General features: G+C 40.5%; 1 protein-coding gene across 7 annotated transcripts in view; it reads right to left on the reverse strand.

Moving 5' to 3' along the window:
* Positions 1 to 21,919, reverse strand: part of AOPEP (aminopeptidase O (putative)) — a 348,826-nt gene that overhangs the window by 126,811 nt on the left and 200,096 nt on the right. For all 7 annotated transcript variants that reach the window (XM_087444292.1, XM_087444291.1, XM_087444290.1 and 4 more), the window contains 2 exons: positions 9,049 to 9,151; positions 8,297 to 8,404 (listed from right to left, as the gene is read on the reverse strand). In XM_087444292.1, the coding sequence (XP_087300418.1) occupies positions 8,297 to 8,404; positions 9,049 to 9,151 (211 nt within the window). The remainder of the gene's footprint in view (positions 1 to 8,296; positions 8,405 to 9,048; positions 9,152 to 21,919) is intronic.

The following is a 21,919-nucleotide window of genomic DNA, read 5'->3' on the forward strand; positions in this document are numbered from 1 at the left end:
AAATATATATGCACCCAACACAGGAGCACCAAAGTACATAAAGCAACTATTAACAGACCTAAAAGGAGATATTAATAGCAACACAATAATAGTAGGGGACCTCAACAGCCCACTTACATCAATGGATAGATCATCCAGACAGAAAGTCAATAAGGAAATAGCGGAATTAAACAAAAAACTAGACCAGATGGACTTAATAGATACATAGAGAACACTCCACCCAAAAACAGCAGAATACACATTCTTCTCAAGTGCAGATGGGACATTCTCAAAGGTAGACCATATGTTGGGAAACAAGGCAAGCCTCAATAAATTTAAAAAGATTGAAATTACATCAAGAATATTTTCTGACCATAATGCTATGAAACTAGAAATCAACTGTTAAGAAAAAAGCTGGGAAAGTGACAAATACATGGAGACTAAATAACATGCTACTATACAACCAAGGGATCAATGAAGAAATTGAAGGAGAAGTCAAAAAATATCTGGAGAAAAATGAAAATGAAAATACACCATACCAACTCATATGGGATGCAGCAAAAGCAATCCTAAGAGGGAAATTTATAGCAATATAGGCCCACCTGAACAAATAAGAAAAATCTCAAATAAGTAATCTTAAACTAAACCTAGGAGAACTAGAAAAAGAAGAACAAACAAAGCCCAAAGTCAGCAGAAGGAGGGAAATAATAAAAATTCGAGCAGAAATACATGAAATTGAAACCAAAAAAACAGTAGAAAGGATCAGTGAAACTAAGAGCTGGTTCTTTAAGAAGATAAACAAAAGTGACAAACCCTTAGCCAGACTCATCAAGAAAAAGAGACAGAAGGTGCAAATAAATAAAATTAGAAATGAAGAGGATAAATTACAACAGATACCACAGAAATACAAAGGATTATAAGGAAATACTATGAAAAACTATATGCCAACAAATTGGACAATTTAGAAGAAATGGATAAATTCTTAAGACTCACAGAACCTTCCAAAACTGAATCAAGAAGACATAGAGAATCTGATAGACCAATCACAAGTAAAGAGATTGAAACGGTATTCAAAAACCTCCCAAAAAATAAAAGTCCAGGACCAGACGGCTTCTCTGGAGAATTTTACCAGACATTCAAAGAAGATTTAATACTTATCCTTCTCAAACTACTCCAAAAAATTGAAGAAGATGGAACATGTCCTAACTCATTCTACAAGGCCAGCATCACCCTGATCCCAAAGCGAGGCAAGGACAACACAAAGAAGAAAAATTACAGGCCAATATCACTGATGATCACAGATGCAAACAACCTCAACAAAATATTGGCAAACCGAATATAGTAATACATTGAAAGGATCATACACCACGATCAAGTGAGATTTATATCAGAGACGCAGGGATGGTTCAACATCCGCAAATCAATCAATGTGGTACACCACATTAACAAAATGAGGAATAAAAACCACACGATCATCTCAATAGATGCAGAGAAAGCATTTGACAAGCTCCAACATCCATTTATGATAAAAACTCTCAATAAAATGGGTATAGAAGGAAAGTACCTCAACATAATAAAGGCCATTTATGACAAACCCACAGCAAACATCATACTCAACAGTGAAAAACTGAAAGCCATCTCTCTGAGAACAGGAACAAGACAAGGGTGCCCACTCTTGCCACACTTATTCAAAATAGTGCTGGAGGTTTTGGTCAGAGCAATAAGGCAGAAAAAAAGAAATTAAGATATCCAAATTGGCAAGGAAGAAGTGAAACTCTTGCTGTTTGCAGATGACATGATTCTATACATAGAAAACCCTAAAGAATCCATCAGAAAACTATTAGAAATAATCAACAACTACAGCAAAACTGCAGGGTACAAAATCAACTTACAAAAATCAGTTGCATTTCTATACTCTAATAATGAAGAGAGAGAGAACTAGTAGAAACAGAACTCAAGAATACAATCCATTTACAATTGCAACGAAAAGAATAATATATCTAGGAATAAATTTAACCAAGTAGGTGAAAGATCTATACAATGAATACTACAAGACATTACTGAAAGAAATCGATGATGACATAAAGAAATGGGAAGATATCCCATGCACATGGGTTGGAAGAATAAACATAGTTAAAATGTCCATACTACCTAAAGCAATCTACAGATTCAGTGCAACCCCAATCAGAATCCCAATGACATTCTTCAGGGAAATAGAACAAGGAATCCTAAAAGTCATATGGGGCAACAAAAGACCCTGAATAGCTAAAGCAATCCTGAGAAAAAAGAACAAAGCTGGAGGCATCACAATCCCTGACTTCAAAATATACTACAAAGCTATAGTAATCAAAATAGTATGGGAGCCGGCCCCGTGGCTACATGATTAAGTGCGCGCACTCCACTACTGGCGGCCCGGGTTCAGATCCCGGGCGCGCACCAACACACCGCTTCTCCGGCCATGCTGAGGCTGTGTCCCACATACAGCAACTAGAAGGATGTGCAACTATGACATACAACTATCTACTGGGGCTTTGGGGGAGAAAAAGGAGGAAGATTGGCAATAGATGTTAGCTCAGAGCCAGTCTTCCTCAGCAAAAAGAGGAGGATTAGCATGGATGTTAGCTCACGGCTGATCTTCCTCACAAAAAACACACAAAAAACCCAGCATGGTACTGGTACAAAAACAGACACATAGATCAATGGAACAGAATTGAAAACCCAGAAATAAAACCACACATCTATGGACAGCGCATCTTCAACAAAGGAGCCAAGAACATACAATGGAGAAAGGAAAGTCTCTTTAATAAATGGTGCTGAGGAAACGGGACAGCCACACGCAAAAGAATGAAAGTAGACTATATCTTTCGCCATACACAAAAATTACCTCAAAATGGATTAACGACTTGAAGGTAAGATGTGAAACCATAAAACCCCTATAAGAAAATATAGGCAGTACGCTCTTTGACATCGGTCTTGGAAGCATCCTTTTGAATACCATGGCTACTCTTGCAAGGGAAACAAAAGAAAAAATAAACAAATAGGACTACATCAGACTAAAGAGCTTCTGCAAAGCAAAGGAAACCAGGAACAAAAAGAAAAGACAATCCAACAACTAGGAGAAAATATTTGCAAATCATATATCTAACAAGGGGTTAATCTCCAAAATATATAAAGAACTCACAACTCAACAACAACAAAAAAATAACCCAATCAAAAAATGGGCAGAAGATATGAACAGACATTTTTCCAAAGATAGACATATGGCCAACAGGCACATGAAAAGATGTTCCGCATCACTAATCATTAGGGAAATGCAAATCAAAACTACAATGAGATATCACCTTACACCTGTTAGAATGGCTATAATTACCAAGACAAAAAATAACAAATGTTGGAGAGGTTGTGGAGAAAACGGAACCTTCAAACACTGCTGGTGGGAATGCAAACTGATGCAGCCACTATGGAAAACGGTATGGAGATTTCTCAAAAAATTAAAAATAGAAATACCATGTGATCCAGCTATCCCACTACTGGGTATTTATCCAAAGAACTTGAAGTCATCAATTCAAAGAGACTTATGCACCCCTATGTTCATTGTAGCATTACTCAAAACAGCCAAGACATGGAAGCAACCTAAGTGCTCATCAAGTGATGAATGGATAAAGAAGATCTGGTATATATATAAAATGGAATACTACTTAGCCATAAAAAAAGACAAAATCATCCCATTTGCAACAACATGGATGGACCCTCAGGGTATTATGTTAAGTGAAATTCGCCAGACAGAGAAAGACAAACACCGCATAATTTCACTCATATGTGGAAGATAAACAAACACATGAACAAAGAGAACAGATTAGTGGTTACCAGAGGGGAAGGGGGTTGGGGGTGGGCATAAGGGGTAAAGGGGCACATATATACGATGACTGACAAATAATAAGGTACAACTGAAATTTCACAATGTTATAAACCATTATGACCTCAACAAAATAAAAAAAAACATAACATCATCCTATTTTTATAAAATTATTTCTAAATATATCTTTGGGGCCGGCCCCGTGGCTTAGTGGTTGGGTGTGCGCGCTCCGCTGCTGGCGGCCCGGGTTCAGATCTCGGGCGCGCACTGAGGCACCGCTTCTCCGGCCATGCTGGGGCCACGTCCCACATACAGCAACTGGAAGGCTGTGCAACTGTGGCATACAGCTATCTACTGGGGCTTTGGGGGAAATAAATAAATAAATAAATAAAAATTAAAAAAAAAAATAAATAAATATATCTTTGTATCTATACATGTGTGTACACACACAGATACAGACACAAACACATATATATACTACATACAGATGTACACACAGATACATGTATACATATCACATATAACATATAGAAAGAGAGAGCGCAATTTCTGGAATTATGTTCACCTAATACTAATTATAGGTATTTATGGGTATGGGATTTTGAATGATATTTTACATTCTTCTTTGTACTTTTCTGTATTGACTGAATTTATTTTATTTTATTTTATTTTTTTGTGAGGAAGATTAGCCCTGAGCTAACATCCGTTGCCAATCCTCCTCTTTTTGCTGAGGAAGATTGGCCCTGAGCTAACATCTGTGCCCATCTTCCTCTACTTTATATGGGACGCTGCCACAGCATGGCTTGACAAGCGGTGTGTTGGTCTGCGCCCAGGATCCGAACCTGCGAACCCTGGGCCGCCAAAGTGGAGCACACAAACTTAACTGCTATGCCACCAAGCTGGCCCCTGTATTGACTGAAATTTTTTATAGTGAGTATGTATCAGTCGAAAAAGTAATAATTTCCAAACTTACTGTGGTTCTGGCATAAGCACAGAAATAGAGAGCAATGTAATAGAATTGAGAGTCCAGAAATAAACTCTTACATTTATGGTCAACTGATTTTCAACAAGGTTTTCCAAGACAAGACAATGGAGAGAAGGAACAGTCTTTTCAACAAATGCTCATAAGCAACTGGATATTCACATGCATAAGAATGAAGTTGGACCATCTACCTTACATCATATACAAAAATTAACTCAAAATGGATAAGAGACCTAAATGTAAGAGCTAAAACTATAAAACTCTCAGAAGAAAACATAGGAGTAAATCTTCATAACCTTCAATTAGGCAATGAAGAAAATATTTGCAAGTCATATATCTGATGAGAGACTTGAATTTAGAATATATAAAGTCCTCTTACAACTCAATAATAAAAGACAATCCCCCCAAACTGTCAAAGAATCTAAATAGATATTTCTCCAAAGAAGATATACCAATGGCCTATAAGCACATGAAAAAATGTTCAACATCATTAGCTATCAGAGAAATGCAAATTAAAACCACAAAGAGATACCACTTCATACTCCCTAGGATGGCTATTATCAAAAAGACACATAATAACAAGTGTTGGTGAGGATGTGAAGAAATTGGAAACCTCGTGCATTCTTGGTAAGAATGTAAAATGGTGCAGCCACAGTGGAAAACAGTATGGCAGTTCCTCAAAAAACTGAACTACCATATAACCTAGCAATTCCACTTCTGGATATATACTCAAAAGAACTGAAAGCAGGGACTTGAACAGATACTTGTACACTAATGTTCATAGCAGCATTATTCACAAGAGCCACAAGGTGTTAAATAACCCAAGTGTTCATCAATGGATGAATGGATAAACAACATGTGGTATATATATACAGTGTAATATTGTGTTAAAAAGAAAAGAAATTGTCAGGGCCCGCCCTGTGGCTTAGCAGTTAACTGCGCGCGCTCTGCTACTGGCGGCCCGGGTTTGGATCCCAGGCGCGCACCGATGCACCACTTCTCCAGCCATGCTGAGGCCGCGTCCCACATACAGCAACTAGAAGGATGTGCAACTATGACATACAACTATCTACTGGGGCTTGGGGGGCAGGGGGGAAAAAGGAGGAGGACTGGCAATAGATGTTAGCTCAGAGCCGGTCTTCCTCAGCAAAAAAGAGGAGGTTTCACGTGGATGTTAGCTCAGGGCTGATCTTCCTCACAAAAAAAAAAAAAAAAAAGAAAAGAAAAGAAATTCTGACACATGCCACAACATGGATGAACCTTGAAGATATTATGCTAAGTGAAATAAGCTAAACACAAAAGGACAAATACTATATGATTCCACTTGCATGAGGTACCTATAGTAATCAAACTCATAGAGACAGAAAGTAGAATGGTGGGGGCTGGCCTGGTGGCATAGGGGTTAAGTTCGAGTGCTCTGCTGCAGCAGCTCGGGGTTCCCAGGTCCGGATTCTGGGCATGGACCCACACACCGCTTGTCAAGCCATGCTGTGGCAGCGTCCCATATAAAGTAGAGGAAGATGGGCACGGATGTTAGCTCAGGGCCAACCTTCCTCAGCAAAAAGAGGGGAATTGGCAACAGATGTTAGCTCAGGGCTAATCTTCCTCACAAAAAAAAAAAAAAAGAAAGAAAGAAAGAGAGTAGAATAGTGGTTGCCAGAGGCTGGGGAAAGGGAATAATGTGGAGTTATTGTTTAATGGACACAAGTTTCAGTTTGGGAAGATTAAAACATTCTGGAGATGCATGGTGGTGATGGTTGCATAACAACGTCAATATACTTAATGCACTGAACTGTACACTTAAAAATGGTTAAAATGGTAAATCTTGTTATATATATTTTACCACAATTTAAAAAATTAAAAGTAAAATAAAAAAAGAGGAATGAAGTACTGATAGATGCTACAACATGAACATTCAAAACAGTATGCTAAACGAAAGAAGCCAATTACAAAAGCCCACATATTATATGACTCCATTTATATGGAATGTCCAGAACAGGCAAATCCATAGAGACAGAAAGTAGATTAGTGGCTGCCGGGGGCGGGGGGCGGGGTGGAGGTTGGAAATGGGGCAGTGATTGCTAATGGATATGGGGTTTCTTTTGGGGGTGATGCAAATGTTCTGAAATTAGAGTGGTGATGGTTGCAAAACCTCATGAATATACTAAAAACCACTGACTAATACACTTTAAAAGAGTGAATTTTATGGTATGTGAATTATAGCTCAATAAAGCTGTTATGAAAAACAAAAAAGCTATTATTTAAAAGAGATAAACAAAAGAAAAATTGAATGATTTGGTGGAGGGAGCACTAAGTGTTCCATGGGAAGCTGAAATCAGAACCTCAGAAGTCATGGTAAATGCAATGCACTCATTTAACACTGCAGGATCTTGGTAAGAAGTAGTTTTAAGCAGTAGGAATTTAGGCTAATCAGTCAACCAAGCAATAAGACTTCTGAGCCAATTTTCAAGTTGCCTTTCTAAATACATGTTTAGGAAAACTCCCTCTCCCCGCAACCAAAAGAATAAAAAGAATATAGAGATGAGGACTAGACATCTAGTATTGTTACATTCATGCTATTCCCTCCATGTGTTCAGATTATACACGCACATCCTCACATCTAACATCGTGGACAATGTGACTTCAAAACTGTATGTGAGCACAACTGTCAAACATCAAAAATACCCGTCAGTCCAACCTGTGCCGAGGCTGCATCCTCCATTCTCTATCAGTTACCAGCGCTGTTCTCAGAGCCTCTCCCTCTTTGTTAACTTTCTCGCTATGTGCAGCTCAGCCCCACACCTGTGTAAGCTGACAGGGTCCTTCTCTGATAGTTTTGTGGCCAGGCTGTCTGAATATTTCAGTGTATCTTGTTATTAATCTACTTGTTTATCAAATATATATGGCATATGTACTGTGTGCCAATCATGTCTTAAGTACTGGTGAAATAAAGAGCATTGGCCTTGTTGAGCTTATACACAGAATGGAGGAGATAGAAAAACAAATGGACCCACAAATGAAAACATAATTATAAATAAGGGCATTGACAATGAAGGCAATGAAAAGGGCAAAGGGTAGAGAGTAACAGGGTGGATGCATATCTGTTTAGCTGGAGTGACTCTGAGATTGTGGCATTCAAGTTGAGACAAAAGGATAAGAAGGAGCCAACCTTGTAAACATCATTCCAGGCAAAGGGAACAGCAGGACTGTTTTGTTTTCATTTTTAAAGTCACTTAAAGTGCAGCTACTCACATCACTGTGCACAGGACAGCTTTGGGTTACAATCTGTCCCAAAACTACAGGGAGCTTACCCTCCCTGAAACAACACTTCCCTGTGTCCACTTCATTAACTTCTTATTTTTCCTATTGCATTAAATTGTAAATCTTTTCCCTACTTTTTAATACTCACATAATCTAGTCCCCACATGCCACATCCCCTCCAACTGTATATCATGGACTCATAAGGACCCATAAATTACCTGGGAAAGAATCAACTGCCCATGAAACGTGTGTACAAATTTTCTTAAAAATGAAAAATAGGCGTCATCTCCAAGTCTTTTGGCAAGGAACCGGAGAAGGAAATAGCCCTAGAAGAAAGGAAGAAGAAAAAAAGATGCCTATCATGGGTTGATCAGAAAAATGCTTACATAGTCAGTTCTACCTTGCCCACCAGCACTTTATGCACATCTAAAATGTTCCATCTGACCTGTCCCAGGCTGCCCTTTATATTCTTACCTGTAAGGTTGGGCCTGGAAATTAAGGATCTACGACTTTGCTTTCAACTCATCTGTTAATGGGATCACCATCTCATTTTTCCTTGGTTTACATAAAGCCTGGATGCCCAACATGGACCAAAAGGGAAGAGGGGCCCAGATCCTCTCTCCCTCAGCTATCAGGAAAGGCCTCTACAACTCAAAATACTTCCTCATTACTCCTGTCTTCTAATTGGAACCTGACAGCAATTTTAAGATGCTGCTCTTCAAAGCTGACATGAAGCAGGGAGAAGGCAGGTGCAGAGAAGGGAATAGGTCAGCTTCCTTTGATGCATGCCTCATTTTTCGGGTATGAAGTGGTTTAATTATTGGACAATCAGATATCTGCCTAGTCAAATGTCATTAAAATGTTGATTTTTTTTCATTTTGTCCCAACCATGTTACTAATCTTGTTTACATGTACACCATAAAAAGTGCTACACCATAATAACTGGCTTCTGCCACTCAGATGTGCTTACCTTTAAATAATGAACCTGCATGAAGACCTTCTCTGGATTGAGCCCGTGTTTGATGACAGATGATCCCGAGTCACTTACGTGGCCAGTTTTCTCTTTGTTGGGTCTGAAATGAAGCAGTAAAATTTCCTTAAAGTATAGTACATTCTTAACTAATTAGACCATGATATCATCTTATTTCTTATTTTCAGAGTTGCTCTACAGCATCTTAATGCTACTCAATAGTACCAAGTATAATTTAAAACAGTTTACATTACCAATTCATACACCGAACAAAGAGGGATTTATATCTGGGTTGGCAACCTGAGGTTGGCTACTGGCAATATTTTACATTATCTTATCCAAGATTAAAGCCTGCCAGACCCTCGAGGAATCTAAGCTCCAATATGAATTATTTAAGAACCTATATACACTTTTCCTTTGGTAGGAATGATGGACTGGGAAATGCAATGGAAAACGTGGCTTTACTTGGAAGAGTAAAGAACTTATATCTTTTAAAAGAAATTCTGAAAGCCCCAATGTTATCCACTTCTCTTGATTTGCATTTAGTAATCAAAAGTTCCTCGAAGAGATATTTGTACTCTGAAGCCATTTTAGAATCATCAAAAAAAAAAAAAAAAAAAAAAAGGTCATAGAAGCCCATGTCTTTAGAACAGGTAGGGACATTAGTAATCACATACGTCAACCTCCTTATTTCACAAATGAGGGAAACTGAGGCACACAGAAATTAAGTCTGCATCCAAGGTCTCATGGCTTGTTTTATTCATGGTGACATTAGGATTGAAACCAATGTCTCCCTATTGTCTATCAGGGTGTTTTCCATTATGCTTTATGGTTTTAATTTTTTTTTTTTTTTGGTAAGCAAGATTGGCCCTGAGCTAACATCTGTTGCCAATCCTACTCTTTTTGCCTGAGGAAGATTCTCCCTGAGCTAATATCTGTGTCAATCTTCCTTTATTTTGTATGTGGGTCACTGCCACAGCATGGCTTGATAAGTGGTGTAGGTCTGTGCTGAGGATCTGAACCCACGAACCCTGGGCCACCTAAGCAGGACGTGCCGAACTTAACCACTGTGCCACTGGGCTGGTCCCTGATTTTAAATATTTTTAAAAATTCCTTTAATAAAATATAATTATGTTACAGTGAAGCTTCAACTAGCTAAAATCAAAATATGTGACAAGGTATTTGCAGCTTTCAGCTATTCTAAAACCAGTCCCTTATTGGAGAAGCACTGAAGTGTGTGTGTTGAGGTGAGGGGAAGGCAAGGGCTGACTGGAGGTTTGGCACATCAGAAAGGCAGGGGGTTAGTTTTAAAAGGTAGTGTGGTGTGACAAGGTACAGCCTTTGGAATCTGAGAGACCTTGTGCTGAATCTCAACCCTACTTCTTACTACCTGTTACTTAATAGCAGGTTACTTAAATTCTCTAATCCTCAATTTACTCACTTGCAAAATTGGAATAATCCTACCTATCTCCCCAGGTCCTGTGGGGAATAATATTGAAACAATATATGCAAAGCCCCTAGCAAGGGCTGGGGATACAGAACTACTCAATAAAATTAATAAAATACTCTAAAGTTGTTGGCAATAAATATTGCTGAATTCAAGGTTGGTCATCTGATGTTAGAGGCAATGGATTTCAGTGGTTCAACCTCTTAATCCCACATGCCCACAGACACAAACGTGTACGGATGCTGGACCTGAATGGAAGAGCCTGAGAGGACCCAGCTTGCCAAATCAGTCCCTTTGCAGTGTGCTCTAGCTGCCAAGCAAAGAACCCCTGATTAAGTCTCTGCTGAATATTCCAGTACATTAACCCAGCAGACACAAGGCATGGAACCGGCAGATACCTCAAGGAGAGACGACGATCAGCCACTAGACCTAAGTGCATAGTTTCAATTTTTCTACTTGATCCTTGACTTACCTACATGACCATACTTGCAGAAATAACTAGTCCTTTTCATCTTCACTTAAGACTCCACTGAAAAGCATCAGCTTTATTCCTGCTCTCAAGTTTGTCCTGGGGTTGAGTGTTTTTATAAAGAAAGCCACTCTGGCTTTGATAGGGAAAGCCCACCACCCACAGCCTTGGGAGGAGAAAGGCTTCTCAGAGTCAGCCTGAATTCAAACCAGTTTTCCCAGCCCCAAGAGAGACAGAGTTACTATGAGTTTCTTATGCCCTTGAGCTCTGAATTGAGACTACTAGAAGGGGAGCAACATAGAAGATCCAAGTAAATCCCTGCTCCGAAGGCTGGCTTCCAGGCTCAAGTTCCTAATGACGCCTTTAGTTGGTGCTTTCTCCCTTTGCCTAAAAATGTCCTTCCAGAAAGAATCCCTCTCTTACTCGTTTCTTCCACCCTCTCCAAATGAAGAAGTGTTCAAGAAAATTCTTTTATGCTGACAGCATGCAAGGCAACCGTACAAGTCCCCACGAGATTCCTTTCACAGTAGACTTGGTGCTGGAGAGAGCAGTGCCCAGGCAAACTGCAAGAAATCAAAGGCAGTGGTTTTTCTGAGGAAAAGATACTCTACAAGTGGAACAAAGGTGACTTCCATTTCTGTGCTACTCCAGTTATCTCAATGCCACTTACCCCAGGTCTGTGCAGAGAGACAACGCACAGAGAGAAGGCAGGAAACAAATAAACTACCACTACATGCACTAACAGATGACTCTCACAGGTGACTGAAAGAAGTCATACCCAGAAAGAGTACCTACAAATGTACGATTCCATTTACATGAAGTCAGAGAACAGGCAAAAAAGACCTATGGGGATAGAGATCAGAACAATGGGGACCTTTGGGAGGGATTGTTGATACAGTGGGGAAAAAGAGGAGGGTTTCTGGGATGCTGGGATGTTCTATATATTGATCTGAGTGGTGATTTCATGAGGATAAACAGTAAAAATCTATTGAGCCATCTAGAAATATGTGCGTACTTTAGTGTATTTTTCAATTAAAAAGTTAAAAAAAATAGATGCACATGAAACAGTACACATTTTGTGAGAATAAAAGGGAATCAGTCTAGAAAAGGGGCTTTGCTATTCACGTGCCATGAACACATGACTAGGATTAATTAAGCCCTCTATACTTGAGGACCAGTGAAGTATTTTTCTTTAAATGACATTGTGGGAGGCGGGAAGAACGGTGGCAAGTGCAATTGGCTCAGTCTACTCCCATCTCATCCACCTTCTTCCTTGCTGCTTGTACAATTAAATCTGAAAAGTTAAATGCTCACTTTCCAAGTGTCCTTGCAACTATAGATAGTCAGAAGACAGAGTCCACGCCAATGAGACCAAAGCATATGTCTGCTGTTGGAAGTGGGGTTCTGGGAAAGCTTTTGCTTTATTTACAAAAGGGGGAAACATGACTGGTACTGCACTTCTTCCCCCGAAACGTGATGGATGGAGCTGCAGCAGCCACCTTGCAACCAGGAGGCAGCAAATCAATATGCTATGGAAACCAGAATGGAATGAAAGAAGGTAGTCTTTGATAGTATCATTCAGCTGCTGGCCAGCCTAACTGCCTGCCTTCAAACTTCTTATTGTATGAAAAAAATAGCCCCTATTGTTGAAGTCAACATTGCTTTACTATTCTATTAACTGTAGCCAGATTCATTCCTAATGGATAAAGAACTAAACTAATACTAACAGCTACCATTTCCTGTTATCCCCCTGTGCCTGGTACTCTGCCAAGCTCTTCTTATGTATCATGTCCTTCTACCCTCACAAAAACCTGATGGGGCAGGTACTGTGACTATGCCCATTTAAAAGCGAAGGAAAGTGAGGCCTGAAGAAGACCACAAATCTAGTAAGTGGCAGAGGTGAAGCTGAAACCTGGGTCCACGGAACACCAAAGTCCTTGCTGCATTCTGGGGCCTCCCCAAGATCTAGGCCCCCATCTTGGTTGTGCCATAGACACGTTGCTTACCCTCCCTGAAGCTCAATTTCCTCACCTGTAAAGAGTACGATGAGGCTCAGATAATGTGAAGCACTTTGTGAACAGAAAAGTGTTAAACATCTCTTAGACATTATACGTGTTTATTTCCTTGGCTGGAATACATGGAATGCAAGAGATCAAGTTACCAAGGTCGTTTGGGCTTAAATGCCCTTGGTTTCTGTTGTACCTGGCACCACATGCAACAACCGAGATTAGCATGACCTTGCCCTGCCCACCTCCTTCCTTTTCCACTGCACTCACAGAAGCAATATGGACATGTAAAGACCTTTCAGATGGCAGTGATATTTGATACACAGTGATTTGATTTGGAATCAAATCTCCTGAAGAAAGGGCTGATTCTGCAGAACCATCACCAGGGATGGGATGTGGGAAAATGCCTCTGAAAGGTGCTCAGGAATGTCAGCTTGGGCCTGAACACCTACTGCTCTGTCACAGTGCAGACAGGCCGTCTCATATTCCCTGGCAGTAAAAGTAAGAGCCATGAGATATCTTCATCCATAAACTCACGACTGTAGTGCTTGAGCCAGGGCCTAAGCACCCCAGAAATGAGACAGAAAGGGATTAATCAGCATTGCAACCCTGTCTGAATATCAGTCACAGCTGCCCCACGAGGTTGACGGTCGGGGAACAGGGCCTCCCTCACTCCGTAATAATGGAGGAAGTTAAATACAACCTTTGTGTAGACACTGGCCTCACAGTACTGATCTGAGTCCCAAACACACAAGTGAGACCTACAGGGGAAGCAGCATAACACACTGGTTAAGAGTTTGGGTGTGGATCTTGACTCTGTTACTTGAGAGCCACATGACCTTGAGGGAGTCACAAAACGCCAGGAAGCTCAGTTCCTTCATCAGGTAAAAGGGGACAATGATAGTGACCATAGCACCTCATTAGGCTGTTGTAGTGTCTGAGAGTGCTTAGCTAGAGTTCTTGTTAGCATTTAGTAAGCACGATATAAATGTGCTATTATCACCATAATGAATTCTGACTGGGGTTCAGGGAGCGGCAGGGAAACCTTCCTCTGAGAGGCAAAGCCATTAAAAAGACATCACCCTATATTTAAGTATGTATGATGTTATCACTGGGGGAAGCTGGGTGAAGGGTACAGGGTACACAGGAACTCTCTCTACTACAAAAAGAGAAGTGGACAAAAGATTGCACACACCTTTAACTAAAGAAATTGTATTGTATTGAAGCTACTGGAGTTTGGCAAGTTTGATTATCTGTGTGCTTTTCACAACGGATTTAACAGCTATCCAGCACGAAGGTTTTTCCCCATCAGGGACCATTATCCCGTAGCAGACACAGCAGGATATGTCTCTGGTGTTGAAAAAGGCAATTGCTAAAATGATTTAAGACCGAAGGAGGTATCTCTCGAAGGAGCCAGAGGAAAGTGAAGAATGTATATTCTGGCCCCTGATGGTGAAAGGAGCCAGTGGTTGGCCCCTATAGAAGGAGAGGTCAGTGGCTGAAGAGGGAGATGAAGGACTTTGTAGTTGGCAGAACTATGGAAAACACGAACCAACTCCACAAATTTTGACAAGCAGGGCAGCGAAATTAAAGATGAAACTTAGAAAAGCAGGAAGTAATGAACATCAATACAAAATCAAAATAGTCCTCAGGTTTTGAATGGCCATAAATCAGAAATTCCTCTCTAAGAAACAAATTCCCAAACAGAGAAAAAACAAGGAACAGACTAATACAATGGTCTGAGCAGTAAGTATATCGCCACATTTAACATAGCAAGAGATAATTTGGATACAATATCAAAGGAGACAAAGAAGAAAATGGAAAACAAAGACATCAACATGACTGCACAGGAGGATTCTGATAAGGTGGATTTTCAGAAGACATGTCCAAAGATGAAAGGGGGGATGCTAGAGAAAGAAGAAAACCAAAGCTAAATACAAGAGCCAGGAAGCTGTAAAATTGTTGCTGGGAAGGCAAAAATTCAGAATGAGCCGATGCTAATGGAGAATGCCCAGGACAACAACACGGGCTTTTGAAGGAATGTTTGGAGCATAAGGAAGACTAGGTATTAAGAGGTGACAGAACGAAGAGAACTACTTGACTCCGCTTTGCTTCAAACTTTCCTGCCAAAGAAAATGATTTTTAAACTGTACATGGTAGAACAAGTATCATCATGTGGGAACTGATGTTTCGTTTGCAGGAACTGAAGCTTGGTACCGGTAGAGAAGGCTTCAACATCCTTCAAAGGAGTTCTGACTCCAGACCCAGGTGAGGGACATGCAGTCACAGATTTCAGAGGGCATCAAATTATAGAGACAACAGGAAAGGAGCTGATGGAGATAAACAAGTGCTATTCTGATTTGCAAAGGAAGAGGGGATAAGAGGAAGGGAGGCGAAATTCATGATGAGGTTATTTAAGAGTTAGTTTGTGAGTGCTTAGAAGAGAAAATGATGAACTACAGGAGTTAGCATGGGATCTTCAGGGCCACTTCCAGAAATTCACTCTGGGCATCAGGCATCCTGATTTCCACCAGGCAGCTGGCAGAATGGATATGGTGGTGAGTGTATGGTGGTGAGTGTACTGTGGTTGTTTCATGGCCTTATAGAAGGTTAAAAAAGAGAACCCCAAGGCTGTTGATTAATTACTTGCAATAACCAAGAGGGAGTTCCTAGGGCTGTGCCCAAGGAATAATGATTTATTGGCTACCAGATTTGCATATGAGTTGAAGCTGCGAGTCTAGCTGATTGACAGACAGCATCCACAGTCAAGAATAGCAACCATAGGTGGAATGAGGATCCAAAATTAATAAAATAGTTAATAACAGCAAAGAGGTTTTTAAAATTAAGCATTTACCTATGAAAAAGTTTTAGTACGTAAGTTGTCTGTAAACTCAACTTGCAGCAAGAGGTGATTAATGTGGCTTCCAAAATAATAAAGAAAATGGTAGGCGGGATCAACAGGAGCAATGAGAATGCAGCAGGAAGTCCTGCTGGGGAGGGTCAGACTGTAGTGAGCAGTGCTTGAGAGCTGGGCTCTGAAGCCACACCGGGCTCTGCTTTCATCCTAGCGCTGCCAGTTACTAGCCACGGAAACGTGGCCCACTGTTTAACATCTCTGCGCATCTGTTTCCTCACCCAACAAGCGGGAAGAAAGATGATACTAGTCCCTCCCTCATAGAACCATTCTGAGGATTAAACGAGATACGTAGAGTGCTTAGAACAGTGTCTGGCACATCAGAAGCCCTCAGTGAATGTTAATAAGGAGAAAAAAATGCAGGGGAGTTGGAACGGTAAGACTGCCATGAGAAGGTGCATGATATCGGGTCTAAAAATGAAATATGGTATATATGTGACTGTATCCAACTCAATTAATGCTTGTCCTTTCTTTTCTGGACTATCCAGATTAAGGGAAGCAATAATAGTCCACTGCATTCTTCACAGACATAACCTCAAGCATAGTGCTGTGTCCAGTTCAAGTGTCACATTTGAAGAAGGCCACTGTCAACAAAGAGAACAACAAAGGACCAAGCCCAAGAAGGCAAATGTTCTCCCAACCTTGCAATATGTATGAAAAATTTACCAAAACCTGTGACCTACCATCCAGGAAAGGAAAGACAACGGTCTTCAGATATGTGGACTGTTTAGGTGAGAAAAAGGTGAATTCTGAGCTACTCTAGAGGTAAGGGCTAAGAGCACCAGGCAGACCTTACAGGGAGGCAGCTTCCAGCACAATCTAAGGAAGGCTGTTCTAAGACAGGCTGTACCCACAGGGAAGCTGCAGCTTGCTGAAGCGGTGAGATCTGGATCCTGGAGATACTTGGGTAGAAACTGGGTGGTTGTCGGGGATATGGAAGGTGAGGCAAAATCACTTTTTTTTGGGGGGAGGAAGATCAGCCCTGAGCTAACATCCATGCTAATCCTCCTCTCTTTTTTGCTGAGGAAGACTGGCTCTGAGCTAACATCTATTGCCAATTCTCCTCCTTTTTTTTCCCCCAAAGCCCCAGTAGATAGTTGTAGGTCCTGCTAGTTGCACATCCTGCTAGTTGCTGTATGTGGGACGCGGCCTCAGCATGGCCGGAGAAGCGGTGCGTCGGAGCGTGCCCGGGATCCGAACCCGGGCCACCAGTAGTGGAGCACACGCACTTAACCACTAAGCCATGGGGCCAGCCCCCAGAATCACTTTTAAGGTCCTTTCTGACCCTAATGTTCTATGATTTTAGGAGATAAAATAGTCCAGAATATATTTAAGCTGCAGCATTTAGAAGTAAACATTATTCATCCACTGCAGTGGAGTCAAGAGGTTTGTTACGTAGCCTTGGCCTCGCTAAATCAGCATCAGGGTGATTTTGATTTAAAAAAAAAAAAAGCCTAAATGAATTAGAGAAACCTTAACCGAATTTTACTCAATCACATATATTCAGGGATAGATTTAGCTTATGAGCATAGGATCCAAGCAATACAAGTCTTCCATTATACTTCTCACAGGGTTGTATTCTGCGAGAAAGGGCGGAAGAAAGAGAGGTGCACATCCAATATACCTGAACTGGCATCCTCATATAGGTGGTTAAAAGGGGCCTCTCACTCTACCGAGGGCTAAAGTGATCACAATAAAACTCAGGCTGTCAGCCTGCTATATACATTCAGAACACAGGAATACAGAGAACCTGAAAATTATAGGAAGCAAAAGCAGAAAGGGTAAAAATGGAAAACTCTTTTTGTACTGCATCAAAAAAACCCCCATGACTTCATCCTGGAAACAGGCAAATGAGACAAATACTGGCTTCATTTTACAAGCGGAGGCTAGAAGCATGTTTTGAACACCAGCAGCATGTGCGGTGCCGTGTGCCGAGATAATGAGAAGGCTCGTCTCATCCTATGACTCAAAGAGGGGCAGATGGTCCGTGAGAGCTGGAAAGAGACTTTCCCCTCCCGTGTGGAGGACGCAAGGCACTAGGGGCAGCAGCAGTGGAGGGCTTGCCTGGGTTTAAGGCCTAACACACACCAGGATGTTAAACAGGATGAGTAGTTGGGAGAGCAGCTCTCTTCTCAGTCTTGTGGGTAACTACGTACTATTTAAATCTTATATTTAACATGCTGTGCACTAACAGTAAGTGTAAGACCATTCACCACAGCAGTGATTGTGAAAGCAAACACTAGAAATTACCAAAACGTCCAATGGTTAACAAATGGTTAGACAGTTACGTAACATTCATATCCTGGAATATTCTGCAGCAGTTAACAAAAAGATCTACGTGTGTCAATAACAGAACAATAGTCAGGATTATATTATTAAGAGTAAAATGGAAGGTACAGCATGGGGTGGAAAAAATTAATACACACACTCATGTGTATATACTTGTACTTGGGGAATGCTTTCTTAGAAATGAGTCATCTCTATATGGAGTAGTTACAACACAGACACTATGGAGATGTCTTCCTGGCATCCAGCACTGCAAATGCTCCTTGGATCTCATCTAATGCCCTGAGGACACCTATTGTCTCCTGCCATAATTTCTTCTTCCATCTCTCCTTCAGACGATTGCTGGTCAACCCCACTAAGGCTACAGTGATATTATGAGATGTTATAGAACATCCAACGATTTCCATCAATCCCTCTCTTTTTCAAAAAATTGAGATATAATTCACATATCATAAAATTCACCATTTTAAAAATGTACAGCGCCGGCCTCGTGGCTTGGCGGTTGAGCGTGCGCGCTCCGTTACTGGTGGCCCGGGTTTGGATCCAGGGCGCACACCGACAGACCGCTTCTCCGGCCATGCTGAGGCTGCGTCCCACAAACAGCAACTGGAAGGATGTGCAGCTATGACGTACAACTATCTACTGGGGCTTTGGGGGAAAAATAAATAAATAAATAAAATTATAAAAAAAAAGAGAGAGATAAAAATGTACAATTCAGTGGTTTTTAGTATATTCACAAAGTTGTGCAACCATCACCAGTACCTAATCCCATAACATTTTCATCTCCCCAAAAAGAAACCCCATACCCCCTGGCAGTCACTTTCTATTTTCCTCTCCCCCCAGACCCTGACAACTATTAATCTACTTTCTGTCTCTATGGATTTGCCTATTCTGAATATTTCTGATAAATGGAATCATACAATATGCGGCCTTTTTCACTGGCTTTTTTCTCTTAGTATAATGTTTTCAAGATTTGTCCATTTTTGTAGCACATATCAGTACTTCATTCCTTTTTATGGCTCATTAATATTCCACTATATGGATATAACACATTTTATTTATACACTCATCTGTTGACGGACATTAGGGTTGTTTCCACTTTTTGGCTATTAACAATAATGCTTCTATGAATATTTGTGTACATGTTTTTGTGTAGACTTAGGTTTTCATTTCTCTTGGGTATATATATAGGAATGGAATTGCTGGGTCATAAGGTAAACTCTATGTTTAACCTACTGAGGATCTGCCAGACTGTTTTCCAAAGGAGCTGTGCCATTTTACATTCCCACCAACAGTGTATGAGGGTTCTAATTTCTCCAAATTCTCACTAACCTTTGTTCTTATCTTCTTTTTCATTATAGCTATCCTAGTAGGTATGAAGCGGTATCTCATCAAGGTTTTGATTTGCATTTCCCTGATGGCTAATAATGTCAAGCATCTTTTTACGTGCTCATTGACCATTTGTATATAGTCTTTGGAGAAATGTATATTTAGATCCTTTGCCCATTTTTTTTTTTTTTTTTTAAAGATTTTATTTATTTATTTTTTCCCCCAAAGCCCCAGTAGATAGTTGTATGTCATAGCTGCACATCCTTCTAGTTGCTGTATGTGGGACTCGGCCTCAGGATGGACGGAGAAGTGGTGCCTCGGTGCGCGCCCGGGATCCGAACCCGGGCCACCACCATCGGAGCGCGCGCACTTAACCACCAAGCCACGGGGCTGGCCCCTTTGCCCATTTTTTAATTGGGTTGTCTTTTTATTGTTGATTTGTAAGAGTTCTTTATATATCTTGAATACAAGTCCCTCAGATAAATGATTTGCAAATATTTTCTCCCACTCTGTGGGTTGTCTCTTCACTTTCTTGATGGAGTCCTTTGAAATACAAAAGTTTTTAACTTTGATGAAGTCCAATTTATTGATTTTTTTTCCCCTTTGGTTGCTTGTGCTTTAAAAGTGTCACCTAACTGACCATAAATGGAAGGGTTTGTTTCTAGACTCTGAATTTTATTCCATTGATCTATACGTCTGTCTTTATGCCAGTACCACATTGTCTTGATTACTGTAGCTTTGTAATAAGTACTGAAATTGAGAAGTGTGAGCCTTCAATCTTTGTTCTTCTTCTTCAAGATTGTTTTGGCTATTCTGGCTCCCTTGAATTTCCGTGTGAATTTTAGGATCAGCTGGTCCATTTCTACAAAACAACGGTAGCTGAAATTTCGACAGGGATTATATTGCATCCATAGATCAGTTTAGGAAGTACTGCCATCTTAACAATCTTAAGTCTTCCGATTCATGAACATAAGACATTTTTCCATTATTTAGTTCTTCAATTTCTTTCAACAACGTTTTATAGTTTCTAGTATATGTGTTGCCCTTCTTTCATTGAATTTATTCCTAAGTATTTTATCATTTTTTATGTTATTATAAATGAATTTATTTTCTTGATTTCATTTTTAGATTATTTATAGCTAGTGTATAGAAACACAACTGACTTTTGTATATTGTTCTTGTATCCTGCAACCTTACTGAACTTGTTTATTAGTTCTAACAGTTTTGGGGGGAGGATTCCTTAGGATTTTCCATATATAAGATCGTGTCGTCTGCAAAAAGATAGTTTTACTTTTTCTTTTCCAACCTGGATGCCTTTTATTTCACTTTCTTGCCTAATTGCCTTGGCTAAAACCTCCAGTATAATGTTGAACAGAAGTATAATCCCTCTTTTCTATCCTTTCTCTCCTCAACCGTTTGTTTGAAAGGGGAAGGAGCTTCTACAAAACTGGCTTTTAACACGTAGTGGGATATTCTTCTTTCGTGTCTTTGCAGCAGGTCCAATCAAATACTTGTACCATTTTTGTCAGCCATTCTGGGTCAAAACTATTGGCCAAAACACAAATAAATGGCAGGGGGTGGGGGTGGGGTGGTGTGCTACAGGGAGTAAGCAAATACTTTGTAGAACAAAGTCAATTTCGGATTATAAGAGAAAGCACTCAGTAGATGAGAGTTTTTCTGAATAGGAAACTAACACTCATTAGTTAAGAAAGTAATGTACATAGCGCTAGGACTGGCTGAGTGCAGGAGATATTCTCAAAGGATGGGCAAAATAAGAGTGAAATAGGGGCCGGCCTCATGGCACAGTGGTTAAGCTCGGTGCACTCCACTTTGGCAGCCCGGCTTTGTGGGTTCGGATCCTGGGCATGGGGACATACACCACTCGTCAGCCATGTTGTGGAGGCGACCCACATACAAAATAGAGGAAGATTGGAACAGATGTTAGCTCAGGGCTCATCTTCCTGGGCAAAGAAAAAAAAAAGTGAAATATTATAGATTGGTTTATGTATCTGAATTATTTTTTTAGGAAAATATCGCATAGGCCAATAGCGTTATAATGAATCAGTGCCACACAGGGCAGCAATACAGAAGAAGTATGCATATATATAATACTTATTAAAATTTATTTTCTGAAGGATTCACAAGAAAATGCTAGCAGTGATTATCTTAGGATGAGGACTACAGCGGTAGAGATGAAATTTTATACCTTTCTAAAGTATTTTCCTGTTATGTACTTTTATTTAAAAAAAAATGGTTGGGGCCAGCCCAGTGGCATAGCTGTTAAGTGCGCATGCTCTGCTTCTGGTGGCCCGGGGTTCACCGGTTCGGATCTGGGGCATGCACTGATGCACCGTTGTCAAGCCATGCTGTGGTGGCGTCCCATATAAAGCAGAGGAAGATGGGCACAGATGTTAGCCCGG

This window comes from Ceratotherium simum, chromosome 20, assembly GCF_057802395.1.
Source record: "Ceratotherium simum simum isolate JZ-2026a chromosome 20, ASM5780239v1, whole genome shotgun sequence".
Lineage (NCBI taxonomy): Eukaryota > Metazoa > Chordata > Mammalia > Perissodactyla > Rhinocerotidae > Ceratotherium > Ceratotherium simum.